Below are 24,795 nucleotides of genomic sequence, written 5' to 3'. Positions count from 1 at the left end.
TTTCAAAATGAAAACAATTATTTTAATTTCTAATAATTTCAAGTAGCTTTTTACCAGGAATTAAGTTGTTATTTCATTACCAAAATAATAGGATTGTTAGTCACATGGAAATGAGTATAAACACCAAAATCGAAAATGTATGTACTTGGCGTTTCGAAACATCTTTATCACGGTCCGTATTCAAGCATCAACTTATATCATTGCATATTTTACAATTACATTTACTACGAAAAATATTGAAATACAGACATTTCCATGTGTCTAATTTTCGCTTCATTTTGGTATTGTGAAATAGCGACTCGTTACATGATGAAAATAAATCGACCGGCTGAAATACGCACCCGAACTTATCTAAAATCTCCAGCAAACGGCAAATCTTTTTCTTTTGTAAGCAAAATGAGTAAATAACATGTTAAAAACTTGATCAAGCTTAACATAGAATACCAATAAATGAAATCAAGTTCTTAGTGTCACCTTGATCTGCACTGCCTGTTGTAAACGGCGACTGATGTATGGTGTTTCTTGTGTGCCCTCTCGTGGGGGACACGAAAGAGCCAAAACAAATCTGCTGCACAGAGACAACATTTGGATTTTATTTCTCACATTTCATCTTACTTTCCTTTTTGCAATGCCAGGTACTTGGCAATACCTCGATTTGTCCTTGACATTGAACGTTCGCCCAACCGAGGAGGATTACTGTTTCTTAAGACAAATCAAAGTCCAAGCTACTCTCTGCGTGACAGCTTTAAATTGATGGCGATAGGGACCGGAAAGTCCATTGTCAGTAAACTGTGACCGGTTGGTGTGCCATGCTAACATGCCCAGGTTGTGACACTTCGGGGAGATGGCGGTCCTTGAATGGCCACATCACCCGAAGACACCATCCTCATATGATATCCGCTGTAACCGAACCATGCTGTCTTTCTGATCCTTGTCGGTTGATAGATAGATTGTTGATTGATCGCTTCACTACCGAGTAGTTCGGTTATCCAGCAAACGAATTCTTGTTGGTGTCGACGAGGCCATGTCGTGTTTTGTAAAGTGTACCCAGTTTGCTAATGCGTCGCCTATGCCTTTTCAAACTTTCTCATTTGAGTCTCTCCTTCGTTTTGGTTACACAGCCTAGGATCTTAGAGCTACTCGACGCTTATTCCGATAGGGATCCCAGACAGATGAGGAGTACTCCTGTGTTAGGCGTACACTTTGGGTGTAAGTGATTGCTTTGGCCTGTTTCGGAAAATCGAGTTCCATCTACACGAGGAAACTTTCGAAGACATCTGTTTCCTTTGTTAAGCAAAGAATGAAAATGATCGCTGTCTCGACTCTTAATCGCTAAAAACAACTCACTCAGCCACAAAGCATACCAAACCAACCACCTAGGAACCTAAAATGAAGTTTCTGAGAACGTTGGTAATCAATTTTTAAAGTATAAAGAACAAAAGAACTGAGTTGGATATACTTAATGAAACCTCACAACCTGATATAATAACTGGCACAGAAACATGGTTATCAGACAACATTGGAAACCGAGAAATCGTTCCACTTGAACTCGGCTTTGATGTAATAAGACGAGACCGTAAAGATGATGCTGGCTGAGGAGTTCTCACAGCTGCGATATCCAGTTTAGGCTTAAACCAAGCCTACATCGGTAAACAGGCTGAAACGATTTCTGGGAACATCACACTTGGTAATATGCAATTAATTATCACCAGCCTCTATAGTACACTAAACAAACAAGATACAAACTATGTTGAGGACATCATATCAAAAATAAGAAGTGTGAGGAATAAATTCAAGAGAAACATCTTCATACTTGGAGGAGATTTTACCTTACCCTATATTTATTGAAGAGGTAACAACCTCACTGGACAACAAATCCCACAATCGAACAATAGAGAATTCCTCACGATGGCAGCTGATCTATCATTCTAACAAGTCAACAACCATTCTACTCGTGGTAACAACATGTTGTACTTACTAGTCAATAGCCATCCTGAACAAATAGAGCGATGCAAAACATTACCACATATAGGAAATAGCGACCATGATAGGATCCTGATTGACGTTACAGCAAATACTCGCCAGCCGAAAGCAACCAGAATGAAAATATTCCTTTGGAAGAGCAAATACTCGCAAGCCGTAAGCAACCAGAATGAAAATTTTCCCTTGGAAGATATCAAACCTTGATGGAATAAGGACATTCATTGATTCACAATTTCAAACCTTCAACAACACAGACTACAGCGAAGTTAACAGTATGTGGACAACAATCAAGCAGGGACTCATTGAAGAACATGTTCCTACTTATCGTACCCGAGCATGAAAAAGTCACCCATGGATTAGCACCAAACTGCGCTGTCTGAGTAATCAGAAACAAAGGGCGTATTCCAAGGCAAATCACACAAACTCTACCAAGGACTCTCAAAGGTATAAGAATAGGAAAGCTAAGCTTAAGCGTGAATGAAGAAGAACCCATGACAGAGATAGTCAGTGAAGACAAACGTAACAACCTGAAGCAATTCTGGTCATATATAAAGAGTAGGAATCAAAGAGTCATCAGGGATAACAGCACTGAAGGATAGAGACGGTTACCTGCACAGCTAAGGTTGCAATCTACCAAAGAAGACCACACTTGTATCCCAGACAAAGATGTCATGAGACCAATGAGTAGTGCCCGATGACTGGAGAAATGCCAACATAGTCCCGATACACAAGAAGGGTGAGAAACATGTACCATCAAATTATCGACCAGTTTCCTTGACTTCCATCTCAGGTTAATTGCTTGAGCGTACGGTCCACAGTAACATCATTTTGACCAACACCAGATACTCTGTTACGAACAACATGAATTCAGGGCCAAAGGGTCGTGTGAATCACAGCGTCTTAAGTACTTTGCAGTACACAACGCCAAAAAGAACAATGAAGATGGTTACCAAACAAACATCGTATTGCTAGAATTCGCCAAGACTTTTGACAAGGTCACCCATGCCAGATTACTACACAAGATGGACTACTATGGAATACGGGACAACACGCTTAGTTTGATAATGAATTTTCTTTCAAACATATCCCAATCCGTTATACTAGACAACCACAAATCTGAGCCACTGGACATAGCTTCTGGTCGGGGTCCCACAGGGCACAGTGGCTGGGCCGTTATTATTCCTGGCATATATTAACGATCTTCCTGAGGCAACAACACCAAATACTAGTCTATTTGCAGATGGCTGTGTGTTATACAGAAACATCAAGAAGACTGAAGATGCAGTAGCACTCCAAATGGACTTAACATCGCTTGAGAAGTGGGAAAAGGAGTGACAAATGTGTTTCCGTCCAGAGAAGTGTCGTTTACCCGTGTCCCTGGAGGATGTTCACTACACCGGACGTCCTATACCCTGCATGGACACACACGTTAGTCGTTTATTACAGTGCTAAATATGTAGGAGTGGCAATCATCAAAAATCTGACCTGGACAAAACATGTCAACCAGACAACAGGTAAGACACTTGGCTTTATACGAAGAAATCTGGGGAGATGTAAAAGAGCGTATACCACCTTAGATCGACCAACCTTAGAGTATACGTCTCCAGTGTGGGATCCACATCAAATAACAAACATCAGGGAGGTTCAACAAGTACAGAGGAGAGCGGCACGATTTGTACAGAATTGTTACCATGACATCAACCCAGGCTGTGTAACTAACTTGCTTAACCAACTTCAGTGCGGATCGTTACAACATCGTCGATGGAAACAGACATTGACATCATTCTATTAAATCCAACATCATCTTATAGCAGTTAATCCAGCGGCATAGTACACAGCAGGCGACAGTAGAACTCGAGGCTATCACAAACTAAGATAGGACAGAGCAAAGAAGAACATATTGTACCACTCATTCTTCCCAAGATCCACCAGGGAATGGAACAACCTACCAAAATAGGTAGTGGAGGCAACAACATACGAAGACTTCAAGGCCAGGCTGACCATCCTCTGGCCCCAAACACGCCAACCACAGTAAACAGCATTAAGCCAGTGTAAAAAGCTATAACTTTTAAATTTAAAGCTGATTTCCCTTTTACCCTATTTTAATTTGAGGCGTCATATCGTCTTGAGCCACGCCGAGTATATCCACCCGACCTTAGTACGAATCGTATCAGGACAAAGAATAGAGTGAGTCCGTAAAGTCAGCTGTCAGAAAACATCGAGACATGTAGTTAGAGGCACGAATAATATGTTTACCTATTTCTCCCCTTAGTTTTCTGACAGCTGAGTGGACTGACTCGGCGCACTGTGGCTTATTAAGTTGTTTTTAGCGGTTTAGAGTCAAGACAATGGGTCATTTGCACTCTTTGCTTTGACAAAGGAAACAGACGTTTTCGAAAGCTCGCAAAATGAGTTTCTCATTACTGTTTGTGTCCCAAACAAGTTTAGCATCTAAGATAGTAGTTTTTTGTGATCTAGCGTTATTACAGTCTATGTGATTTCCAAGATGCATATAATTCCCTTGATAGTTGAATACATTTTGTTTATTCTTAAAAATTGAGCAAAAATCAGAGCGACCTTGTCGTTATCAGCAGGACATTCAACGATGACTTTTACGCTACAAAAGGGCACCAGATATTGGGCCCTAATTACATCGGCAATCTGTCATATCTATATTTAATGAGCTGACATTTCATTTTCGTCATTTAAATTCTTCTTTATAGAGATAGATAATTCAATCTAGGGGAACCTAGTATACTACGGAACCCGCGAAAGGACATAGAAACATGTATACATTCATAGTTTCTTGGTGAACTTTATTTCACTGATCGATATGAGTTCTAAATATACACAAGACAAAAAACGGTCATGTCGCCTTATCATGCAATAGATTACACAGCACTTTTTCGATAATACGCAAAATTAAATTTCGTTACTGCGCATGAAAATATAGTTCTGTTGCGTTTCTTTCACACGAAATAAATATATAGACGCAATACATTTAGTACTACTGCAAACAGAATATAACGTGTTTTTATTAACATTATTTTCAGAACCTGTGGCTGCGAAACATCTTAAAATCTGAGAAACTAGAACGAGCTCAGAGTTAGTTAACATTAACGAAAATTTCGAATTGGTATAATTTGATATGTTCAAGTATTTCGATAAAACTTTCATAACAGGATAACAAATTTTGAAATATTTATACACAGATGGTCTAGTATAGATACAACTTTCATCGAATCACTTGCCAAAAGCACCCTGTCAGCAGATGAAACTTGACACGTGTTAAAGATGAATTCCACTGATTTTTGGAAATCTTTTACTTGACGGCCGGACGTCGTATGTGTTCGTGTCTGAATTTTCAATAATAGCTTCGTAAAATAAAAAAAAATTAGACCGACAAGTGCAAGAAAAACTTGATAAACCCACTTATATTTTCACTTAGTGTTAGCCCGCTGTAAGTAGCGGTTACAAGCATTTCAGTGAAAGTAACTTTCATCCTTCACACTGTATAAGTAGTTATTACTGAAATGCAAAATAGTTTTGTTCAGATGTATTCTGAGATATGTATTCTGTCTGTACACGAGTTTCAGGTAAAACCTGGGTCGCCTTTTTAAAGTGCACTCGTCCCGTATTCATGCTTACCTTTTTTTTAAATGAACAACATTTTATTCATAACGACATGAATGATAATAAAGAAAATAATCGATGTTCCATCTTTAACTATTTCCCAGATATGCCTTAATGACACTGACCGTGCCCTATACCAAGAATGTTACACATCAAATTTGATACGACCTTTAGGGCACGTATACAGCTAAACGGAAAGGTCAACTGTGACACTTGTATTGTCCGGTTCGTGTATATAATTGTCGTACAGAAAATTCAATTCGACCATGTGTCCGGTTGACCAAGCCAGAAGTAATGACGCTATGCCTAGCTCTAAAAATTACTAGAAATTTGTGAAAACGAGTAAATTGTTATAAATACATAATAGAGACCATACGACATATTTAATAAAAACACTTAATTAAAAATAACCATCACAAAGATTCCAAATGATCTTTTGACATATTACTCCTTGTAAAAATAAAATATATGTGACCGAAACTGTGTAAAAATAGGAAAAGATGTGAATTAGCTAGGCTACATGATAATAATATAAATAGTCAACATTTTTTTACGGGAAATGGAAAAGGTCGTTTTCTTGATTGACGAAACAATACCACAGATACAGGTTATTGCACCCTTAAAATTTCGTAGTAGATGACAAACATGAGCTACAGCTGTTTCGTCCTCCTAAGACTCGTCGGTGATGCTTTAGGGCTGAAATGATGGTCTAAACTGCTGATGAAACAGAAGGGGAGGCGTATTNCAATCCTTTTGTAATTATATTGCAATAAAATATGTTTAAACTAAAAGGGGAGGGGGTGCAAACATAATAATACCCCCCCCCCCCAAAAAAAAAGAAACCCAACACAACTTAAATTAAATTAAGATCACTGGTTAATTTCAAATTAATGAGTAAAGTGTGTATAATATTGCGATTGTTGTAATGTTGTTTTTATTTGCCCGCTTTATGTAGATAAACGTAAGAAATACATGAAAAATAATATCATAATTATATATAAGTGCGCGTGTAACATCTTCATCATTTTAAACTGTGCAGTTGCAAACAATACAATAGGATAATAGAAAAAATGTAACATTGGTTCACACTTGCATGTAAGTTTAATTAGTACGGACAAGCTACCAAACTCAGTATTTTATACAGAATTATTAACTTGTAATATAAGGTTCTACTTTTATTCACAGAGTTACCTGCTCCTGTTGGAGTTCTTTGGTAAAAAGTGTCAACATGGCAGACTTGTGGCAAGAAGTAAAACGTCTTCAAGCAGATTTCCAGCGAGCACAGCTTACAAGCGCAAAACAGAAGTAAGAAATAATTACATGTGCGAAGGATAATCTTGACTTAAGCTGTTTGTGTAATGTCAATACATATAAAGATGTTAACTGTTAACAGTAACCAAAATTGTGTTGGCCACATACATGACATAAGGGTCTTTACCGTCTTGCTGTCTTATGGACGAACATTACAAGTTCATGTTATCAGACTTGAATACTTTAAGAAATGTATCAGAAACAAAACTATGAAATACGTCGTTTGAAAATTTAAAAAACTAGCAGCTAATAAATAGACATGTATGCAAATGGTGAAAATTGTGTTGCACAACATTGTGCAAGAACACAGAGAATATTCCGAGGAACATCATCAGCCCATCTGCCTGATCATGAGCAGTCATTACTGTTTACTAAACCACATCCTTCTGAAAACAATTTTCCCATTCCAGTGTCTGTTCGGCCCAGTTATCTGATGTTCAGGAGTTAATGTTACTTCCTATCATATTGTGATAATGAAAGTAAGAAAATATTGTGAAACAATAAATTGTGAACCGAAGTGCCATATCTTCTTCTTCTTGAGGTTATCAGTAGTCCTTCAATGATCTGAAGATTATTTACTGTTTTGCGCAGCGTGGCCAATATATATATTTACAATAATATGAAAATGAATGAATTTGGAGTGCATACATTTTAAATTGTGATTAAAACTATGTACATAGGCTTATGATAAATTAAATGAATTTGTGGAGAACAGCTGGGGTGAGCTGTTCTCTGAAAGTGTCGACTGTTGTGACAGTGACTGTATGGATTGGTAATAAATTCCATTGAGTTATGGTATAAGGAAAAAATGAAAATTTATATGAATCTGTTTTGGTTGAAATGACGTGTCTGAAAGTGAAATTATGATTTTTGCGGGTTCTACAGTCTGATGGTATGAGAATAGCAGATGGGATTGCTACGGTTTGATACCATATATACTGTGAAAGGATTTATTAACGACATCCAACTCATAAACCATACTTTATCAGGACTAACACAGCTACTGTATCTAAGGACAAATATTTAAAAAAAAAATACAGTGATCATATACCAAGAATGAATAAAACAGGTACAAACAGGAACTAACACCAATTCTCAGACTGAAAAACCCAGGACAGTCAAAACCTACAAAATTTACCCAACTTTCACAGATGTTACTATTGATGACATAACAATAATTCTAGTAGCCCTTCATTATAGTTGTAATGGCATTTAGTTAGTTAGTTTAGCTATCGGATATGATTTTGCCAACTGCGACCTGTCAAAAGTTTTTTCGCCGTGTAAAACCTCTAACATTGTTGGAGTAGATCATGACCATGACCACTATTTTCAATATTTGTACATTGAATCCTGAATGTTCCCACAATATATCATAATCTTTTAATCTTTGGATTCTTTTTAATTTTTCCCCATTATTTTTTTTCAGACTTTCTGAAAGAAATGTTGTGGAGATTGTGAATAAATTGGTGGAGTTGAAGTTGATTGAAGTGATATATACCATTGATGGCAAAGAATACCTCACCCCTGATGAGCTGGCCAAAGAAATCAAGGATGAAGTTATGGTTCATGGTGGTAGAATTAACTTGGTGGAGCTACAGCAAATCCTGAATGTTGACTTCAGACATGTGGAAAACAAAGTCAGTGATATGATCAAACATGACCAGAGTTTGTTGGTGGTCCTTGGCCAACTTATTACAAGGTACAGCAAAAGTTAACTCTTCTTAAAGCATGTACCTTTTGTCACAGAAAAAAAACAATACAAAGGGAAATAATAATAATACTAATAATTTGAGGTTCTTATATACCGCTTTATCACAACCTAGTTCGTAGGTCGTCTCAAAGCGGTTCACAAATTATTATCTGTGGTTATAGGGCCTTTGCAACCAGCCAATACCTTTCTCAACTCCCTGGGGAGCATACAATAAATGTAAAAGCAGTGAGTACAAATACAGGAAATCCAAAATATACAGTACATTGTACAATCTATGCAGGTTTGTGTTGAAGATCATTTGCAAGTTGGTCTGCACAAATGCAGGTGACTTGGCAGTTATGCTATAGTTGTAGGGCCTTTCATGACATAAGCTCACTTGAGATATTTTAGGTAAAAAGACATTGTTATACTTTCAAAGAAATTCAGATTCATTTACCTAATGTACTATCCTTATGCACATTTGGAATAAATAGATTCAAATTTAGACTACAAAAAAGCAATCCAGTGAATTTCTGAATGTCTTCTATCCACTTCGGTATCATGCACTGGTAATGGGAATGAAGAAAAATGAACATGCAGATGTGTTTTCTTCCTGCTTAACTTAAAGCTGTTTGTCACACTTATTTTTATTTGTAAATGAAGTGATATACATGTAGTTTAAAGTTTTAACATGTAGGGCTAATGAAAGTCGCATTAAATATTACACTTATCATCAAAACTGTGCAGTCATTACATTTTGATGGTTAGAATACCTACTTTAAAACAATAGCATTAAGTCTCAAGAAAAAGTTGCTGTGATTATTGTAGAAGTTACCTTGACAACCTAGCTGAGGAAGTGAATGACAGACTGCAGGATCAGGGTCATGTGACCATAGCCGAACTTACGACCGTGTATGATCTTCCTGCTGATTTCCTATCTGAGGTAGGTATCCCTGTCACTTGAATTTGAATGAGGTTCTCTTAGGAGATTTTTTAATTCTTCTAGATTATGTAACTTGCCAGAACACAGGGCAATGCACATTTATGTGATAACATGTACAGTGGTTATGAAAAAATATGAACATTTGATAAGATTCATCTGTTCGAGTGGTATGTGTCACATGTAAATTCTTTCATAACCATTCTCACTGTTATGCCATCAGTACATGATGAAAGATTGTACATCTTTGTACCAGACAGTTTCCTCCTTTGTGTATTAAGGGTTATCATGAAAAAGGTGTTATCATGAAAAAGATGATATCTGAAAAAGGTGTTGTCATGAAAAAGGTGTTACCATGAAAATGGTGTTATCTGAAAAAGGACCAAATCTCCTTAGAGAATGTTCAAAGAAGGACAACCAAACTAGTTCCATCCCTAAAAGATCTTTCGTACCCTGAGCGTATTCGTCGGTTAGGTCTACCATCACTTGAATATAGAAGACTAAGATATGACAATGGTAGAAATCTATAAGCTGATAAACCACATAGATATAACCAACCAACAAATCATCCTTGCCTTCGACAACCTCAATACAAGGGGAAACTCAAAAAAACTGAAAACAATTTGGTATAAGACCAACATTAGGGGACATGCTTTTAAAAATAGAATTGTAAATATTTGGAATCAACTCCCTACAATTGTGGTAGATTCCCCAACCTTAAATGATTTTAAATCTAGACTCAATAAACATTGGGTCAATCATACAATCAAGTTTTTACCATCGTGCTAATAATATGTAATATAAGTTGTATACGTGTCCTCTGCGCAACCTGTAAATATGTGAACAACTATGAAGACGCGTCAACAGAAGCAGTGTATTATGCTTACGAAGACGTCGACCAGCATGAACCATGAAGTGTATTTGTTCTTGGCTTGACAAAGATGTCAGTTAATATTGAAATCTAGCATTAGTTGATTGAATTGTCAGTACATGTATATATATAACTGTTTGTAAAAACTAACATGTCATATATTGTACATGTATAGAAATAGTCAAATGACAGAAGATGGGTGTCTGTATATCACATACAAAAAAAAGTATTATTTTTTGTTTTAGAATTAAAGTAAAGCTAACAACATTGTGAATCACATAAGATAAATATCTGTTTTACCAACAACGTCATTAAAAATATGTAGTACCATGCAGATTTTGTTTACAATCTTTTCTGTAAGATACCTTCTGAAATTAAGAACCACAGGTTTTGTTCTGATTTATGGTTTACCCTACAGTAGCTTTGTCAATTGTTTTTTTTTTAGCATATACATGAACGCATGGGAAAAATCATTCAAGGGAAAGTGGATACGCATGACCCAGACGTATTATTCACAGATGCCTTCATCACAAGAATGAAATCTCACATCAGAGGAGCATTTAGTGCCATCACAAGGTGGTTTCTAATTAATTATTTTCATCGGTTTGGACAAATTTTGATTTTTTTCTGCTTTTATTTTAACCAATTGATGAAATTTATGTAAACAATAACCAGACTGTAACAATTGAATTAAACAAGTGGTCAGCATAGGAAATATCTTTTGTTGTGTTCACAAGATAGATAAATCAACCATATTAATGTCTAGGTGATTTTACTGTGTTAAAAACTCCAGTGGTAGGGTTGTATTTATCTCCAAACTTAACCCTTTCACCACTGTAGACCATAATGGACTCATCCCAGTAAATGCAAGGTAGAGTCCATTAAAGTTACCTAGGGTTGAAAGGGTTAAGGGATAATTTGTATTGGATCTTAAAGAAAGCTGGAATAGAAATCATCATGTGGAAATGTTATTATCTCCCTTGACAATAATATCTGTTGTTCAAGAGCTGTTGGAAAGATATCTACAGCAAAACAAGCACGATTAATAACAAAATATAATAAAGATGTAATAGAACATGTACTGGTAGCTTATAGATAACACATAGTAACACATTGACCCTTTTTGACGATGACATACATGATCTTCTTGTAGGCCTACCACAGTCGGCACCATAATCAGTAGATATGGATTTCAGGACAGACTCTTCTTTTGTAAGTATGTAAATCTGAGCAATGGATTTGACGTAGAAAGTGTGGAGTTTTTGGTGTGAAACATACATGCATCTTGTTGATTGGAAGTGTGATTGGTGCTGTACATGCTGCCAAATAACATACAGTACCATCATGTAATAAACTTGATATATTAACTAGAAAAATTTCAAACGCAAATCTTTAACAATGTATTTTTTGTGTAAAACAAATACTTAACATTTAATTTGCTCCCCCATTGTTTAAAAAAACACTATTATGTAGGGGATATGTGTAGTATAATATCGGGTGGTAGGGTGGTGCAGTGGATAGCGTACTTTTACCTTTAACCAAGTCGGCCAGGGTTCGATTTCCCGATCGGATGTGAAAAGGTATGGGGTCACCTGCCCAACCACCTGGGTTTTCTTCGGGTACTCCAGTTTCCTCCCACACTAAGACCCCAGTGTGCTAACACCCGGGCCAACATGAGTAGTTTATATAAGTTGAAATTACTTGTTTCATAATTGTTGTAAAATGAATAAAGTTTCTATTATAGTATAATTATGTTATATATGTCACTCTTCATAGAGATATGTAATGTTACTTTTGCCCACTCCTGTTGCTGTATTTAAGTGCAATAAAATATGTTTAAACTAATATGAGATATGTAATAAAAGTAATCCCATTTTGTTGTAGCTATCCTGGAGGAGCTGGTTAGTACCGGACGACTGGCTGGGGCTGTGAGCGGGGCCAGACAGGAAAATGCTGCCTACATCCCTGAGGTCTATACCAAGACACAGAACCAATGGGTTGATGCCTTCTACAAACAGAATGGTTATCTAGGTATGGAGTGTGTATTGGGAAACATTTAGTATATAATTGAAAATATTTTAGACGTTATATATATTATACAAAATTAGTCTCGGTGAATTATGATGTAAAATTCTTTGTGAAAGTTTATTTTTCCTCAGTCCTGGTAAGTCTAGTTTGTTGCTGAGAGAATCAAGTATTTCAAAAAGTATTTTATGTTGTCAATTTCTTTGCTTTTGTGAAAATAGTTTGAGGTGTCTTATACATGCAATATTCATTAAGTCGCTTTGTACTCATTTGTTGGTTGTTGAGAGTTCATGATTGCTATGTCATTAATATTTTGAAATAAAATAAAACATGTCTGGAGTATATGATAGCGTGACTTTCCTATGTTCTGGTAGGTGCGAGTTAAATTCCCCAAAGGACTCAATGTATCTATCGTCTTTACCTTACTGATGATGAACTTATATTCATTTTTATTTGAAAAATACCAGTGTTTACTTTGTGTATAATTTCGGGGTGATAATAGCGAAGTTAACTTTGTGTATAATTTCGGGGTGATCATAGCGAATTGCTGGACATGTATGGTTTGATTGAATTATCGATAAATATGAAAACATCACAAAATTGACTTGTTATTAAACTAGTTGATGTAAAGTACTGCTTTTGTTTAATGTAATCAAATCTTAAAAAGAACTCTATTTTTGTAAAATATTTCTAATTATTTAGCTCTGTATGTTCTTAATATTGCCCTCTAGGATTTTCATATAATGAATTTATCTTTCCTGTAGAATACGATTCCTTGTCTCGACTTGGAATCTCCGACTCTAAAGGATTCATCAAGAAAAGGTTCAAATCGGAGCCCCTGACATATCTAAGTACCTGCTGTGCTGGTGTGGGGATCAAGGAACAGATCGAGGCCAGCGTAGAGGAGGCTCTGCAGGACAATTCATGGGTCAACATCATGGTATGTTTTACACAAATCTTGTGCCTGTAGTTATCCTAGATTAATGTATTGTATAGCACATCATATAAGTAAGAAATCCTCTACTACATAAAGTAGTAACACAATTTTTAACTCAATTTAGAAAAATAAAATGAACATTTACTTGTGTTCCTGACATCTAAGGCTGTGGTTCTGAGCTCCACACGTATAAATTTAACATGGTAAACTGTATAAGGCTTGATAAAGTATCTCCCGGACAAACTTTCATGTCAGTAAGTAATTTGCAGTTTTTAGTAGGAAATCGTTCACTGGTGTATTCAGAATATCTGATTAATGTCCTGATTTACAAAATGTATTTAATACTGATCCATCATATCAATCTTTGCGGACTGAAAAATAATGGAGTAATTTCGTTGTTTCAGCCCCTACTTCCTTCCATATTCAGTGAGAAGGATGCTAACCAGCTGCTGACAGAATGTACCAAGCAGTATCCATCGGCAGTGGTCAGTTGTGACACCATAGTGTCCAGCCAGCAGTTCATCACAGGCTTTGCTGAACCCTTCAAGGACATTGTCACTAACAGGGCTGAAAAGGTAAGGATGTTGTATCACTTCCCAAAAAGGTTGTGTCACTTTCACAACTAAAACATTGTCGAGTTGTCTGTCACTTCCAAAACCCAAAAGGAACCGACGATAAGACAAACAAACAGAATTAAATATCTTGTCCCACTACACCTTAATTTATCAAATCCTGTTACATTTGAAGCAGACTTGGTAGTAACGTAAAGTGTTTGATGTTGCTTTATTATTACGAAGTGTCTTGGGCGGCATCAATCTGTTTCTCAAGCATTTTCTACTTCTACATTGGCTTCACTGAAGGGACAACTTATTTACATGTTGATCCTTCAGGGCCTGTATTCATGAAACCATTCTCACGCTCAAGCATGAATTCTGTTCTCAAACCACCTTTTTTACCTGCTGAAATCATGAGATACACTAAAAAAGCATAGTATATATATTGAAATTTTATTCAGCTTCAAATTTTACAAAAAATTCTATAAAAAAATATCAGTAAAATGAGTTATTGAGTTTGAGCAAAGTATCTGAGTTTGAGCGTGAAAATGGTTTCATGAATACAGGCCTAGCTTTTGGTGAGATAGTCTCCAGTAAACGTTTACTTCATTTTTCTAATGAACAAATTGTATTGAAAATTTTCGAAATGCACTACTTTGGTTTGTAGGAATCCAGAAATAATCCTAATGTCTTCAAAGGGACAATTGATTCTCAGCCTGGTAAAAAGTCTTCCACTAGGCTGTCTGGAATGGACGATGGAACTGGTCGTGAGGAAAAGAAAGATCAAAGGAAAAAGAAAGCTCAGGGTAAGAACACTCTCACACTTGTGGAGAGCTCATATCATAATGGACTACCATGATTGTTTTCGGCTAGATATTTAAAATGATGAGTTAACTTGATATTTGTTTAATCATGAATCCCAGGAATTATTAAAACACCTAATTCATTGATGTCATATATCACTGTGGGGAGCAAAGAGCATATGACTGCGTATGACAATAGCAGTACTGGAACTAATGACTGCCAGGGATGTACATGTACAATACTATAAGCCTGAAGCCCATGTAGGCAAAGAAAAAAGATCTTATCATGTTGCTGCCTTTTTTCTACAAATTTTTAGCACTACAGTATAAAGGTTTTGGCAATATGTCTGGGGAGATGTGTAAAGAAATAGTTATGAACAAAGGGAAAGGAGACTTGGAATGTGTGGGCGGTAAGGGAGGGGCAGATGACATGAGACAATAAATGGAGGTATTAGTGCACAGCAAATGCACAATACAATTTAACTCATTCACCCCTGAAGACACATTTGAACTCCTCCATTTCAAAGGTTGGAATAGTTCATTATGAAATTTCAGGGGTGAATTAGTTAACAAACAAAAGTGTGTAAAAATTAAACTCTATTAGAAATTACCCATGAATGTTTCTGTTCCCTAATGAACAATATAAAATTTATCGGCAATTATGTTCAAAATTCAGTTTGATGCAGACTTAAAGTGTCAATGGTTTTGGAGACTACTTGTTATTACAGTTCTGTTGATGTTGTTATAATCAAAGAAAATTGAAAATAGATATAACTCTGAAGATCCTCCAGTTAAACCTTACACAGTATGACGTGAAATAAGTATGCCGGAAACAATTGTTGGAGAAAGTATATAATACCATTGTAGGTAGCACCAAGAGTGGAGGAGGAACCCAAGGTCGGGAAGTAAAAACCAAGTCCCTCAAAAAGAAAGGGGCCAGAGGACGAGGAGACGCACATGGTGATTCTGACGATGACGATACAGGAGGAAAGGGGAAACAACTCGAATCCTCCTTCATGTCTATTGAGGAGATGGAGGATGTTCTACGGAAACAGACAGAGTTACGGGACTGTCCTGTTGACTTCCTCACACAGATTGCACGACATCTACACAGGTAGGCGTTCAGGATGTATCACAAACAGATATTTGTTTGATTTCTAAAAATTACAGGTCAATTTTGATATGACAGCAAACTGGAATGACATGGTACATGTTATGCCATCTGAACATCTGTTGATGATTTTTTGACACCAAGACAAGGGCTACATTCGCGTATCCCGGTTGAAACGGTATGTGTGGCGCAGAAATTTTCCGCGATAAACGCACACACTTTGACCGTTCTATAAGCAGAGCTAAAAACCCACAGTTTCGGAGAATTAAAAACAATGTATCAAGAATAGTATGCGTCCACTAAATTACATAACGTATCTTAAAAATTACATGTGACTTGATATTGTTTAAGAAAGAAATAACGCAAATTGGCAATAGTCAGCATTTTAGTTTCAGTCAGGTACGTCTGTACCCCTCAATCTACATGTACCAAATTTTCCTGAGGTCAGCCTCGGTCCAAATCTGTACCTGTCGTTTTCTTTACATGTTCAACCGGTTCAACCGTTACAACCGGATACGCGAATGTAGCCCAGTGTCACTAATATCAAATGATATTGTTTGCTTTTGTTAAAATGACATTGCTTGTCAGGACAATAATTTTTGAACCGCTGAAGGTTTTGACAAATATGAACTGTATGACAAACAACCAGCATTGTCTTTGTATACTAGATTCAGTGACAAAATTCACGAAATTCATTTCATTTTTCAGGCCTTTAACAAAACAGTTTCATGAGCAAGCAAAGTCCATATTTCTTTCCCAGTCTGGATCAGGATCGGGGGCCATTCGTAAAAAGACACACGGAGAATTACAGGAGAAGTTGTCGGGTCTTTGGACTAATTGTAAATTGTTCGAAAAAGGAATAATTCTTCTTCCAGGTGATTTAATTGCATAAAATAGAAAAAAAAGCGTATCATGAAACCGTTCTCATACTTCGGCATGCCATGGATTCTGTGCTCACTGCTCCGACCAACTTTCTTGTTTCTTGCTTTAATCATGTTATACGACCAAACAGTCAAATGTACACATTGAAAACATATTCAGCTTTAAGTTTTCTTAATTTTCTCAAGTCATTGACAAGATGTGTCTTTTTTTGTTATACCCCCACAACGAAGTTAGGGGGGGGGGGTATACTGGAATCACCCTGTCTGGATGTCTGTCTGTTGTCTGAGTAACTTGTCCGGAAAACTACTCTTTAATTAACGGGTGGATTTCATTGAAACTTTGCATGAATGATCAGTATCTTATGTAGTTGTGCACCAGCATTTTAATTTGGGATTTCGACCCTTTTTGATGGAGTTATGCCCCTTTTTGCGAAATACTTGTCTGCGCAACTTCTCCTTAACAAACAGGTGGATTTAATTGAAACTTTGCATGAGTGATCAGTATCTTATGTAGTTGTGCACCGGCATTTTAATTTGGGATTTCAACCCTTTTTGATGGAGTTATCCCCTTTTGGAAGCTTTGTGTGAAATACTTGTTACTGGTAGGAGACTATTTGTTTTGCCTTAGTAAGCCTTTAGCTTAAAGTTCTGGTTTATATAGGAGCGGGGGTATTAGTTAGCCTTTAGCTTACAGTTCTAGTTTAATTTATCACTGAAACAAGAAATGGCGCATGAGCAAATAATTTGAGTTTGAGTGTGAAAACGGTTTCATGAACACGTGCCCAGGTTATACCTTTGTACTCAGTACTGTTCTTATAATATTCTTTGAAAATGAAGTGCAAAAAAAGAGGAAAAACCAAGAAATGAAAGAAATATTAAATTAAGCATGAGTACTACTCTACACATTCTATGAGTGATAGAGTGATCTCCCTCGATGTATAAAAGTTAGAAATAATGAATGCAGTTCTAGTCATGTGTAGTTTTCAAATACATCATCAGTTTATTAAACATATTTTACAAACTTGTGATGCAGAACTCTTTTGTAAGGAAGATTCATGTCACAGTTAGGTAGCATACATCCTTAGTAGTGTTAAATTAATTAGATTATTACTTTGTAGCTGAGGGCCAGACTCCACTCATTAAACACCTCCTGAAGACCATCTGTAGTGACATAGCCAATATGGCCATCAACTCTTTTGCCAATGATCATATGGTCTCCCTACCAGAGGAAACAGAAATTACTGCTGAAGTGAGTTTTTTTAACCCTTTCACCCCTAGGTAAATTTAGTGGACTCGACCATACATCTATCTGGATGAGTCCATTGTGGTTCACAGTGGTGAGAGGGTTAAATTGTTATTATTAACCCTTTCACCACTGTAGACCATAATGGACTCATCCAGATCAATGCATGGTAGAGTCTACTAAAGTTACATAGGGTTGAAAGGGTTAAGGAATTTATTTCTTATCTTCTGTGGTGTTAATTCTTATATTAATTTTGTTTCTTACTATGAAAGTATCTAAACAATAGCACTCCTTGTCATAGCACAATGTGTGATCTGCTTGACCTTTTCGGGTAGCACCATGCTTGATCTACTGAACTTAAGCATAGTTTCTTTTGGTTACTTTGCTTTTCTAAAAGAGAGAAAAGAGAAAAACAAAGACATTCCCACCAAACTAAACAGAAAAAGAAATGAAATTTTTTTATGTCATGTGTTATGGTTGAAAATAGAACATTTTCATGATATATAACCGGAATATTGCTTGGAGTGGAGTATGATTTAGCCCAATGCCTTCCCTATTTATGAATGTTTCGTGTAAGACGTGAAGTGTTTTAGTAAATGATACAGCTTCAGGAATAATTTACCACTCCTTTTTTAGGTTCGAGCAAAGTTGATCAGCAAAATGCCAGAGGCTGTGCAGCCTCCACTTGTTAAGCTTCATGCCTCTTTAAATGGAAAGGTAAGTCTCAGTCTGTTGTCTGTTCCACTCTTGTTTTGGAACACCTGTTTTATGATTACTCCACGAATATTCAACAGAAAATTCACCTGTTTTATTTTTTGTTTTTGGCCATCTCCATCCTATAGTATGTAGAGCATTATGTGCTGACATAATATTCTCAAAAACACATTTCTTCAATCTCTGACTATGACAATATGATGTTAACATTGTCTGCTGAACGTTTTTACGAGAAAGTTCCAAACAAACATGTACATTTTGGTAAGGATCAAACCATTGGAGCGTCGCACGGACAGAGAATGAGTAATTAGTTATATATCAAATAATATAACTCTGTGTACCATTGTGTGTTTTTGATTCTGTTAAATTAACCTGAATCAAATGTGGCCTAGTAATTAGAATACGTCCAGTGTGCATTGAGTAATCGCCAAACGTAGCTCCTCCAGGAAGGTGGAACAACACTACAGTGGTCTGATGTTTCCCTATTTATAATGATCCATTCACTGCCAATGGTATCTAACCAATATTAACCCATTAACCCCTGAAATTTTATAATGAACTATTCCTCCCTTTGAATTGGAAGAGTTCAAATGTGTCTTCAGGGGTGAATGAGTTAAAACACCCACATTGTCGGGTCCTCCACAGAATCTTGGTTTTTCTTCTGCATCCTCTGCTTAAGGAACAATTTACAGATTCACATATTTATTTTGACAATACCGTATTTCCAATAACATATTCATTTATTGATTGATGAAAATTAGTTGTTGTATTGAATGTGGAACTAGTTTGTATTCCTTTTTACAACTTCTTACGGTATGCTATCATTTGCCAATTATCTGTTGTGTTTCTGTGTGTCCTTTTGTGCTGATGTTCTATTAATAAGTTATCATATAAATAAACGAAAGGAGCTGTTAGATGTATACCTTTGTATGATGACGGGATGTCTGCAATCTCTGTCTATGAACTTGTGAAAACACAAATCCACCTAATATATATTTAACACCATACAGTGTCCGCCATTCTTACATTACAGAGCCTTGAAGATTTCTTTACTCTTCTTGAGAAACTTTGTGGACCAGACAATTTAGGCATCATTCTCAGAAAACCAGACAAAAGGAAGGAAAGGTAATAACACTGTCACTGTGGTGTAATAGGTAGAGTTGACGTAGTAAGGGTTAACTTAAAGGAGGCACAGTAGTCTAGTGGTAGGACGCCAGGCTCGTGACCGAAGGGTTGCAAAGTCGACTCACGCCACGCCACAGCAATGTGTCTCATCTTTGAGCAAGATACCTTACTCCGCTTGTTCCAGTCTACTCAGCTGTAAATGAGTATGTGGTTGGGTAGTGCTAATATTGTAGAATGCTAGCTGTGAGCGCCAAAATGGCAGCAACGGCTGTATGCTCCCCAGGGAGTTGAGAAAGATATTGGCTGGTTACAAAGGCCCTATAACCACGGATAATAATAGGGGCCAGGGCGTGGTTCCAAAGGGAAAATTTACCAATATTTCAAAAAAAATCTTCTCCAGACTCAGAGGTACTACAGTCAATTTCAGTGCATGGATAGAAAGATCATCAGGAGCTTTATTGAAATTGTCAATTTCAGAACACCAGAGCCATCCATTCCCCCATGGGTAGGGGGTAAAGTTTACTATAGTTATATAGAGAAATAACAATTTTGGGTATATTTTATCCTTATTCAGCAGAAAATTATTTAAACTTGGTCAGAATCATCTTTGGTAGATGAGGGTATTACATTGTAAAATTGGAATTCCTGCCCCATCCCCAGGGGCTAGGGCGAGGCCCCAAAGGGAACATTCACCAATATTTTAAAATTCTTATCCTTTGATGACATGACAAGTATTGTATTTCACTTAGTTTACATGCTGATTTCCACATCACATCTAAACAATAAAATAAAGCTACCAGTACCTATTATATAACTCAGGTGACCGCTAAGACCCTTATGTCTCTTGTTTGTTTTGCACTAACAATATTTTCAATTTTGTAAGGATGATATTTCTGTAAGTCTACTGCTTGTCACATTTCCATATTTAATCTTTACATAGACAGTAATGCTTTCGGTGTTAAAGATGATATGTAATGTCTTCAATAGAAGTTTTTTTATTAAACTGAAGCTAATATTTTCTGTTATAAGTGGATGATATTTTTTTCCTGTAGATTATTCTAATATTGACACACTATTTTCTGTGTCATAAAACAGTGGTGATATGTTTTACGATGTTGATACAGACATTTCTGATGTTACGGACAGACGGTGGTATTTTAGGTATTTATGTTGATATTTCTGGTGTTGTAGACAGCTGGTGTTCAACCACCGCCAGGTATTACTGGAGCAGATGAATGAAGAATCTGATCCTGCCATGGCCCTCCATCTGGCTGTTGTCCTACTGTTCCAGACCTACACACAGTGTCTGATCCACGCCCCTGGCAAATCTGTTCCCCAGGTTATCGTGTTCCTAAGAGACCATGTAGACGCTGAGCAACATAAGGTGCTGGTCACACTTCAAGGTATATATAGAAAGTACTTGGTCCGTATTCATGAAACCGTTCTCATGCTCAAGTATGGATTTTGTGCTCAAGCCTAATATCTTGTTCTGGTTATAAGTTAATAAACACATTTTATTTTGTCAATGATTTTGAAAAAAATATTAAGGAAACTTAGAGCCAAATACTGTTTTCAATGTTCACATTTGACTTTTTGATCGTTTGACATGATTTAAGTGTGTTAAAAGAAATTTAGTTTGAGTACAGAATTTATGCTTGAGAGCATGAGAACGGTTTCATGAATACGGGCCCTGGTCATTCTACATAGTAGACTGTAAACGATCTTCACTAGGATTGAGAGAGATATCGGGTGCAACCCATTTTGTAGTAAGGTAATTTCTACAATCTATGTTTATGTAACAAAACATGACCTTCACTGATGTTTTTTTTTTCTTTTTTTTTCAAATCAATTACTTCCTGTTTGTCTGTCGGTATTAGACCTTTGCTATTTTTAGGCAGTCCATTGCATGTGTCAGTATTTTAGCGATGAAATGACCTTTGTTCAACAAGTCATCAGTTCAGTCTTTACATACAGTTGTTTTTTTATATCCTTGACTCTCATCAAAGAATACTGTAACCATTCATAAGTATACCTGTATGATAATTGTCCTTGTTTTTTTTCGTTTTTTTTTCATATGTTGCACTTGTTGAGAGTTTCTTTTTTCTTTAATGAAACAAATAAACACAATATTGAGAGCAGTTTCACATTTTGCCCAGAAAAATATTCAATTTGTCGACAGAAAATTATTGCCAAAATTATAAAATGAAAATACCACATGAACTGTTAAGATAAGAGGAGAGTTTTTGTCCTGCTTGGGTTGAATAACTAAAGTTTATAGATAGAATCAGACAAGACTGGAAGACCTGTATGAGTTAAGAGAGGTATTCAACATATCTAGATTTGACTTGCAGTATGCGGCAAGAACTACTGACAGGTGGTTGTTGAGGAGGTTTGAGTGTATGATACCACTGTATACTAGATGAAAATTTGTGAAAAGATTCATGTAGCACAACCAAATGTGGCGTTTCGATGACTAATACGGTATGTACTCTGTCACAATGACCAGTGTATGTACACAAAGGTGTTAAATGTGTACGAGTTGTCCACAAATCAATGTCGAAAATTCGGCTGCACTGTAAGCGTATGTACAATTAGTTGCTATATATGTACCGAAATGACACGAATCAGCTACGCTTTGTTTAATACTTGGTCATAGATGTGAGAGAGTCTATGAGCTCCCTCATGTCAATTTAGAACTGGCCCACTGTGGCGTATCCAGATGGCTTCCTTTATCTGTTGCTTGAACAAACTGCTCTCTCTCTGTCCATTACTTTGGAGATATCCCAGTCAATCACATGATTTTTAGCTCGCCTATTCGAAGAATAGGGGGGCTAATGTAGTCACCCTGGCGTCGGCGTCCTACCTTCCGAGGTTAAAGTTTAGGTGCAAGTTTTTTCCAGATAGTGTTGGATCATCACACTCAATACACAGTTGTCTATTATCAGGTTGAAGCATTTATATCGAGTGTAAGCAATGTGCTGGGCAGCATTTTCATATTTTATGGCCCAAAAGCACCTTAATTGGACCTAGTTAAATTTGAGGTTCAAGTTTTTGTGCAAGTTTTGTTGGGTAGTGTTGGACCACCACCATCAATAGGCTGGTGTCTATGATAAGGTTGAAGTATTTGTATTGAGTGTAAGCAATGTGTTGAACCATATTTTCATATTTTAGCGTCCAAAAACAGCTTTATTGGACTTTGTTAATTTCTTAACAATCACTTCACATAGATGTTTCTACACATCTAACAGTCCTTGAAATATCCTGGTGGTAAGTGAGGTGGCAACTAAATTGACAGGCACTATATCAACGTTTTACTATACATGTGTTTCTATTGATAGTTGCAGTATTATAATAACATACATAGGCGAGCTATGCTGTTCTCCGACAGCTCTTGTTCTGTGTGGTATGTTACACCGTAGTAGTCATCAAAACATCACATATAAACACTTATTGGTTATGCTACATGAATCGTTTTCACAGTCCATACTTATATTACCAACCTGAAGAAAATGTTTAGAAATATAGGAAAGTTGCTTTAAAACATGAATTTTCAATATTGTCTTTTGGATCATTTTCTTTCAGATTTGGTGGTAAAACATTTGAAACTACAAGGTGATGATAAAGAGGAAGAAAAAGCTAAATTAACAACTGAAATGCAAGACCTACTCCCACAAGTGAAGGACATTGCTTCTAAAGCAAAGAAAACAACCACACAGAGTGAAACAACCTAATAATGAAAAGTTCAGATTATACCACTTACTGAATGTATGGGCCTTTAGTAGGTACTGATGCCTAATTTAATTGACAACAGAACACGAGTCTAAATCAAGACTGCAGGAATACTGATATTTATGAAGAACTCGAGATTGTTTACAAATTCAGATGTGCAAAAATCAACATTGAACTTTGATTTCTATTTATTTATTTATTTGGAGGTTCTCTTTGAATATGAACTTTGATGATTTTCAAATTTGTGCACTAATGATAAAATCATGTACTTATGTTGCATATTGTACTACATGGCCATATTGGTACAAAAAAGAATTCTTGATTTGTAAATAAAATATATTACCGCTAAACGCAAGATTGTTCTGAAATTATTTTAGTGGTGTTTTTGTATATAAAAGGAAAATCACCTATTTTAGTAACTAATTTCACCGTTTAATGTATCTTGAAGACTGTTAGAATCAGAGGCTAGTTCATCTGTGATAAATATACATATGACTTTTGAGTTTTCCTGATACTTGACACTATTTTAAAATCTGGTATAATTTCATTATAAGTTTTGTTATATATTTTATGATGTTTATTATACAAAACAAGATATATGTGATGAACAATTATGTGTCTTGAAAGAGCAAGGCTCACAAGAGACTTGACAAATAAATATTGTGAAATGATTTCTCCTGATCTCATCATGACGGACCCTTTATGGATATTTTCACCAATATAAACATGTATATATGTGTACTAATACGTTGTACTTTCATTATGCAAAACTAGTTAGCATAAAAACATATAATTTTAAACTGATACAATGTAAAACCAGACCGAGTCTTAAGTATGAAATCTAACAACGTTTCTTTGTTTTGTATTTTCTGACATGAATGTTTATTTTCTCAAAGTTCAGTATCATTATTTTATCCAGGTAAAAGACAACGTTTCACGAATTTCATTTCAACACATAAGACTGTTTTATTTCTGATAAAATAACAGAATTCGCACAAATTATGTTCTTTAAAAGTTCTTTATAATGTATCTTATACATTCATATACATAATACCTTTCTTAAGAAACTTAAGTGTTATACAGTACTAGAAATATTTTATAATATACAAAATATATTATATAGTATTTAATATAATAGTATGAGTTACCTTATGTAGAAAAGCATATAAGATCACTTATAAGTAAGTAATCATGGTACCTTATATAATATCCAATTATATTAATTATAATACCTTTCAATATGTT

At 36.0% G+C, this 24,795-nt stretch overlaps 1 protein-coding gene across 1 annotated transcript; it reads left to right on the top strand.

Annotated features, from left to right (window-relative positions):
• The first annotated feature begins 6,834 nt into the window (after positions 1-6,834).
• LOC110447731 (E3 UFM1-protein ligase 1-like) lies at positions 6,835-24,280 on the top strand. Its single transcript, XM_021493618.1, has 16 exons — positions 6,835-6,921; positions 8,354-8,626; positions 9,446-9,560; positions 10,874-11,004; positions 11,582-11,640; positions 12,313-12,459; positions 13,218-13,393; positions 13,795-13,965; positions 14,612-14,750; positions 15,615-15,861; positions 16,567-16,733; positions 17,858-17,988; positions 18,619-18,699; positions 19,730-19,821; positions 21,013-21,224; positions 23,404-24,280. Exons 1-16 carry the CDS (start codon positions 6,845-6,847, stop codon positions 23,550-23,552), a joined length of 2,367 nt encoding a protein of 788 aa, XP_021349293.1. The 5' UTR covers positions 6,835-6,844; the 3' UTR covers positions 23,553-24,280.
• The last annotated feature ends 515 nt before the right edge of the window (positions 24,281-24,795 follow it).

The sequence above is a fragment of the Mizuhopecten yessoensis genome, unplaced genomic scaffold (assembly GCF_002113885.1).
Source record: "Mizuhopecten yessoensis strain PY_sf001 unplaced genomic scaffold, ASM211388v2 scaffold3575, whole genome shotgun sequence".
NCBI lineage: Eukaryota > Metazoa > Mollusca > Bivalvia > Pectinida > Pectinidae > Mizuhopecten > Mizuhopecten yessoensis.
Note: the sequence above shows the minus strand (reverse complement) of the source record. Positions and strands in the feature narration are given on the sequence as shown.

What these genes read in the sequence shown, in the direction of transcription:
- LOC110447731 (XM_021493618.1), top strand. Translation starts at nt 6,845, where the DNA reads ATGGCAGACTTGTGGCAAGAAGTAAAACGTCTTCAAGCAGATTTCCAG. An exon ending in GCATTTAGTGCCATCACAAG is followed by an intron (nt 11,005 to 11,581) that starts GTGGTTTCTAAT and finishes ATCTTCTTGTAG; the next exon opens with GCCTACCACAGTCGGCACCA. An exon ending in AAGGAAAAAGAAAGCTCAGG is followed by an intron (nt 14,751 to 15,614) that starts GTAAGAACACTC and finishes ATACCATTGTAG; the next exon opens with GTAGCACCAAGAGTGGAGGA.